The sequence below is a fragment of the Antrostomus carolinensis genome, unplaced genomic scaffold, assembly GCF_000700745.2.
Source record: "Antrostomus carolinensis isolate BGI_N321 unplaced genomic scaffold, ASM70074v2 scaffold34276, whole genome shotgun sequence".
NCBI lineage: Eukaryota > Metazoa > Chordata > Aves > Caprimulgiformes > Caprimulgidae > Antrostomus > Antrostomus carolinensis.
The window spans coordinates 20,937-27,682 of NW_010321724.1; the positions used below are offsets into that span (position 1 = coordinate 20,937).

Genomic DNA, 6,746 nt, shown 5'->3' on the forward strand with positions numbered 1-6,746 from the left:
ATTCCTGCTTTACTTGAGAAGCATTAAGCTCACCTAGCAATTTTTCTTCTCTCTATTGATCCAAAATGCTCATGCAAATAGAATGAGTGCAATCCAAGAAGCATCAGAGCTTCCCCAGCCTTCCAGCAGTGGCCCCAACTCTAACACAATTTCAAGGCACTAACCCTGTTAGAAACAAGAACAGCTTTTACAGCACCTCATCTTCCAGATAGAGAGACTTAATTATATTATTCCCTGGACTGTTTAAACTTTCCATAATGAATGGACTAAGGGAGGCAAAATTTACGTCTTTCTTAAAAGCAGTTTTATAAACAGATCTCCTGGATTTTAATGTAGCTTTATTTAAGCATCTGAACATCAACAAATCCAGAGCCCAGTTAACATTGTTCATGATTTCAGCATGTTTAGTGTATATATATTTCATATCTTACATCTGATGAAGAAAGTCACAGTGTGCCTTATCGCCCCAACATCCAAGGGATCACCATGATTTGCTAAGCCAGGGCACTCGCTGGCAGCTTGCCAGGAGCCACTTTGGAGATGGCTGCAGCTTCTCCCTTTTGTACCCATGGGAGGCCTCCAAACTTCTGATGCCTCAGCTTGCAGCACTCCACCTTGGAGCCAACCTGTTGGCCTGATGCAGAGTATTACAACCAGGACCTGCAGGTCCATGAGCCTCCTCTTCCTTCTGATGGAAAAGAGCAGACTTAGGGTGTATTATAGGCACACCTTAACCACCCCACCTTAGAACATGATTATCAGTAGCTATTACAAGGTATCTACCTCTGCCAGTGCAGAAGGTTGGGTTTTGTTGTTTGGTTTTTTTCTGTCAAACCATACCAAACAGGTCAGACTTGTTTCAATAAAGACTGCTCTGTCACAGGGATCTAGAGGATCTCAGTCCATGGAGGATTCTCATACTGCTCCTTAATGCTGAGGGAATGAAAAGGGGAAGAAATAGGAGGACAGGTTTCTTTCCCAGCACCAAGTTCAGTCAGCATTAGCCTCTTATTTAGGTTCAGAGGTGTAACAGGAACTGACAGCTGTTAAAGTGAGGAGGACAACAGGAAAAAAAACAATCAATCAGCTCTGTAGACTCCATTCATGAAAAACACCAGCAAAGCATCTAACAACTTAATGATGGGAAGCTGGGGGCAAGAGGCACAGAGGAAACCTGAGTGTTCCTCTTTACCAACACCACCAACCCCAGGAGAGATCCCGACACACTGACCAGTTGTACGTTCATATTTGATATGTGACATAAACACCAGGAATTTAAAAGTAGCTTAAAAATTTTAAAAGCCAGATCCTGAAGCAACTCAATGTAGATTAGGCAGTCTGACTGCTTTTTATCCAGATCTTCTCCAACTTGCACCAGAACCATCCATTTCAGAACAGGCTAAAGCTCTGGAATTTTGTCAGTTAGTGCCTCCAGCACATCAGCTGGAGAAGGACACTACGTGATCTACACATCAGCACAAGTGACTTGAAACTGTTAAAATAGTGCAATCTTAAACAAGCAGATAAGAGTTTGGGGGGTTTGGTTCCTTCTCCGGGGCAGAGAAGAAGGTGTGGAGTGCAAAGAGGAAAGACAATTAGTAAAAAAAAAAGATCCTGCATTCAAGCTGATGTCTGAGATAAGTTTATCCCCCAAATCTTAATGCCAGCATCTAGATAAAATCAGCTGTCTGTATCCTATCCCACCTCACTGTGGGGCCTCACTGACTGAATCTCTGAGTCAGAGGGGAACAGTACCAGGTATCACAGAAAGAGATGAGGTTCAAGAGGTTTCTTAGTCTCTTGATCTTTGCTTGTAGGACACTGGACACTCAGTCCCTGACATGTATAAGCCCCATTTGGAGCAGTGCAGCAATCCCCACATTTCATTTTCTCCTCCATTCAAAGGTCACCAGCACCATCTGCCCCACCCTACTTCCTGTCCAGAAGAACAGCAACACCTTGTACTCTCACTGGCCCTTGCCCAGAGGCCAGCTAATCTGTCTTGATCCTCGTCTTGATCCCAAACTTCCCCCATCCTGCATCTGAGGCAAGAAGCGGCCTCATTCAGAGTCATGTTTGTTCAGGGACTCCTTGGCTAGTCTGGTAGTGATTGGAGGGGAGAAAGGGGAGGATCTGGGGAAAAGGGGACTGGAATGGCCTTTTGTTTCCTTCTAGTTGGTCAGAGGCTTTTCCCCTTTTTCAAGGGTTCAGGCTTGCTCTTTGTCTGCCCTCCACAGCCTCTCTTTGACTTCCAAGGGCAGTGTGTTAAACAGGTCCTCCTCTACCACCAGCCCACTGCGTTTCAGCAGAGGACATTCTCCCAGCTCCACTGGCAAGCACTCCAAGCGGTTCCCTCGTAGCTCTATCTGCGACAGATTTGTCAGCTCTCCAACCCGGGATGGCAGTGACTGCAGCACATTGTTTCCCAGGTTCAAGGTTCTCAGCTTCCTGCACTGGAACAGCTCTGGTGGGAGACTCTCAATCTGGGGAAAAAAAAAAAAAAAATCATCAATCATGGGTCAAATCACCAGCAAACAGGACACATGATCAAAAGAGACCAAGAAGCCCACACAATGCTTCCAAGTTTACAGAGCACTTGTTTTTGATCATCCACTTCTCCCTTGAGAAAGCTCTTGCTTTCCACCATAAGGACTGTTCCCAAAGTAAAAGTCACTGCACTGTGATTGTCTGGATTCCTCTCTCAGACACTCTGCTGCATTAGTTACAAAACATCGCCAATGATGGTGGCTAAAACAGAAGACATCACCAAGAGCAAGATTACAGGACAAGAAACCTGCTCACAGCCGGCCTACACCATCACATGCTGCCACCAGTATTAACTTCTTTCCATCCCAAACCCTTTATACTGTCACTGCATCACAGCCCCTTTGCTTTAAGTAGCCATTTTACAACTGGTGTTATACTGAAGAACACAGAGACTGCTGCTGGCAGGGGGGTTGGAACTGGATGATCTTTAAGGTCTCTCCCAACCCAAACCAGTCTGGGATTCTATGATTTAGGCATCACTCCTAGTTTTGTTGCAGTAAGAGCAGAGGCTACATGGGTATGATCTCCAGGTCCTAAGAACTAGGGCTATTCCCTCCTCATTTCTGCAGGGCTTTGAAATGTTGCAAGGACTCTCTAGGCACCAAAGCACAGGGGTTTTTTTGACAGCACCAAAAAATGAAGCCATCAGCTGTTAGTTTTACCACCATCACCTTCAAGTACCCAGAGTAACTAATTTAAGAAGGTTTATTTCTATTAAAGCCTTTTAATAGTTCAGGCCTCCCAAAGAATTTCTAGGAAAACAATATGGCTGAGGTTTAACAAACACTGGGCTATGAACTAAGTGTAGCAGTTCAGTATTCTCCACTCAAAGTCTCATCTCAGAGGCTATCATTTGCCTTTAAATGCAACCATGTGCTTTTTAAAACTTAAATTATGCATGACATCATTCACAGCTAAATTGGAATGTAATCAGTTCTGAATGAGATGGAGTCCAAATAAAAGCCAAGAAGAGACCAGACCAGTTAAAGACAGTTCAATTCAGTCACTGCTACTGGTACGTCAAGTGTTTTGCAAACAGCAACATGCAATCAAATGATCACAGACTCTTGAAAATAATGGTGTTATTTAAAGGACAAGTATTGGTTTAGGAAGGAAACAATGTGCTATAATACAGCCTGCTTCCCAGAATGGCAATGCTGGTCCCAGCCAGCTCCAGAAGTCTATTTGCTAAAACAGCTGAGCTAGGAAAGGACATTTGAGATAATTCCTGGCTTTGGGAAATGCCAGCCTACCAGTCCTTGTGTTTCCTGCTGTCACTGTTTACTGTAAGTAACCAGGCTGTCAGAGCCCCAGGGCAACTGTGGCCTTGCCCAGGAACCTGCAGAGGATACGAACAGCTTCGCTGTTTCACTGGGTCCTCACCACCTTTCCCTTCAGAACACACTAAAGCAAAAGCTCCTCTCCAGCCTTCCTGTTGCATTAGAGTATTTCTCGGAGAGAAATGGGTGGTGCCACATTGTGCTGCAGAAAACAGAGCTGCCTCTAACTCCTGTTCATCCAAGAGATGCTCCACCCCAAGACTGCAGAGGATCCACTGCAGATTAACTCTTGGGAAGCTGTGCTAGAAGACAAATGGTACAGAATTATACAAGTTCTGAAGAGTAGCTTAAGAACCTTTAAAACACCCTCATCTTTGTGTAATGCCATCCTCAGACTGCCCATATCAGTCCTGCTTGCCCCAAGAAAATATTTTACCTTTTAACTTGATAGGAAATGATGTGTGTGTATACCATGAAGTTTGGCAGAGCTTAAGCCACCCGTGCTAGCAGATGCACAGCCACCCAGTCTGTCAGTGCTGCGAGAACTGAGCGAGCAGCTATTGAACTGGGACAGCTGAATGGCTGCTGCTTGTCTGCCCTTCCTCTTCAGTGGCAAAACACAGACCTGAACTTTCAGATGCTAACTTCAAAATGCTACCTGGAGTTTTAAGGAACCCTGTGTAATAATGAACTGTATTAGCAATTAAATACTTGATTTGAGAGAGTTTGCCCTGTGAAAAGCCAAACCATGGTAGAGCTGCTCCGTCTGCCTCTCGCAGGCAGTCGGACAGTGTGCAGTTATGAATACATCTTGCCAACAGCAGTAAGGATCTTGGAATACGACAGTGAAAACTAGGACTGCTCCAGCACAATTCTACTGCGTGTTCCCAGAAGAACCCAGAAGCCACTAATTAGATCTGTCTGCAATTTGTAGTTATGTTAGAGCCTTTTGCAACATCAGGTGGTAATAAACTCCAAGAGAAAAAGAGCCTCCCAGGAATTTTCAGAGAGAATGAATGAAAGCTTCAACAAAACATTCAGCTTGGCACAACAGCCTGTGCAGTCACAGACAGATCTCTCTGATCCATGGCAAATGCAGTCTCCTTAATCCCAAACACAGGAACAAAGATTCAGGAAAAAAAACATGGGTAAAGTTTTTTTTCAGCAAATAAACACCCTCCAGCACAAGCCAAGAAATGACTCGTTGTAATCAGGCAGCACAGCACACTTGGTCATCCCCTCTAACCTGCCCTGCACCTAGTTAAGGCTTAGACTTAACCCAGCTGGGATTACACAAGAAAACCCACAGCCATCGTCCTGACGCACAACAAGGTGCCATCACATTTCCTCCCCTCTGAAAGTCGAGGGATTGCCACGGTTCACACTTTCACATCTAACTGACTGCCAACTGATAACCCTGGGTTCTGTTCACTCTGCCCTGAGCAAGGACACTGCAGAAGATGGCTTTGCTCTCTCCAAAGTCACCTGTGTGGAACAAGACAATGCATTTTAAAAGTGAGAGCTTAAGAATAATTTTTTGTAAGTCTGTTCATACCCAGCTTCTCACAAAGAGTGCATGCTTCCAAGACCAAACCATGGAATATTCCCTGGAAATGTAGAGTGCTATAAGCAAAGCCATAAGCCACACACATGCCCTGGATGGCTGCTGCCATAGCATGCTGAAGGACACAGGCTTAAGCACATAGTTCTAGATTAAGACTACAGTTTCTCAGATCTCCATTTTAAGCCCAAAACTGATGTCAAATTAGAGACCACAAGCTTCCAACTGCGGAGAAACTGACAGGCAGGATTTCTAAACAGTTTCCAATTGCCACTTATAAGCAGCTAGGAAATGTTACAGAACAATGGCTGTTCTAAGGAAGGCTTGCCCCAGAGTTATTTGCAATGTTTCTCCTTAGATAAACCCCTCCAGAGAAACACAAGCCTGAGAATCTAAATAGAATGGTAGTGTCAGGACTATTTCACACAGCACTGTAGCACGTTTAATCACACAGATAACAGAAGTGCCACAGTTACTTTGCTCACACAGGAATGCTCAGCTCCTTGCTCACTTACCCTGTTGGCTGTCACAGCCAGGTTCTGCAGGTTCTGAAGAAGTCCAACGTCTGGTGGTATGGAAGTCAAGTTGTTGTGGCTGAGATCCAAATACCGAAGCTTTCGGCAATAGAAGAGCTGGGTGGGGATCTTCTCTATCTTGTTACGATTCAGGTACAGGCGCTCTAAATTGGTTAGGTTGCCTATTTGCATGGGGATGTAGGCGATGTGGTTGTACCACAACTTAAGGCAAGTGAGACGATGTAAGTGCTGGAAGCTGATGATTTCCTCAATGGTCTTTAGGTTATTGTCCTTCAGGTCTATCTCCTGCAGATTGTGGAGGCTAAAGATAGAGTGAGGAATACGTTCCAAGTCACAACGGATCAGCTCAAGCTCTGTCAAGTTGACCATTTTCTTAAGGCTGTTGAGAACAATGAGTTTGGTGCCCTCGTTATTGATGGAAAGCTTCTGAAGATGCACACCAACATCTGTCACCACCTGTGGCAGCTTGGTGAGGTTGCTCTTCAACCTTAACACTTTCAGTCTCTTCAGCTCCCTCAATCCATCTATTACAATGTACCGATTGTTTTCGGCACTCAAATTCCCTGTCAGATGAAGCTCCTCTAGTGTCTTCAAGCTATAGATCCAAAGAGGAATCTCCTTGATGTCTGTGAACTTGATGTGGAGAGATTTCAAATTCTCCCTCAAGAAGGCAAGGGCTGGAGCCTCAATTTTGGCAGCTGTGTGGTAGAGCCACAGTTCCTTAAGGCTGGTGAGCTGAGCAATGCTTGGGGGAATAGTGACATCAGGAATAAGCTCCAGCTTCAAGACCTCCAGCTCAATAAGGTCAAAGACGGTGTCAGG

At 44.9% G+C, this 6,746-nt stretch overlaps 1 protein-coding gene across 1 annotated transcript in view; it reads right to left on the minus strand.

Annotated features, from left to right (window-relative positions):
- Positions 1-1,982: 1,982 nt before the first annotated feature.
- LRRC8A (leucine rich repeat containing 8 VRAC subunit A) overlaps positions 1,983-6,746 on the minus strand; it is a 6,062-nt gene continuing 1,298 nt past the window's right edge. The window contains 2 exon segments of the mRNA XM_010170047.1: positions 1,983-2,483; positions 5,904-6,746. The exon segment at positions 5,904-6,746 is cut by the window's right edge and continues 29 nt beyond it. Of these exon segments, the coding sequence (XP_010168349.1) occupies positions 2,208-2,483; positions 5,904-6,746 (1,119 nt within the window). The 3' untranslated portion in view covers positions 1,983-2,207.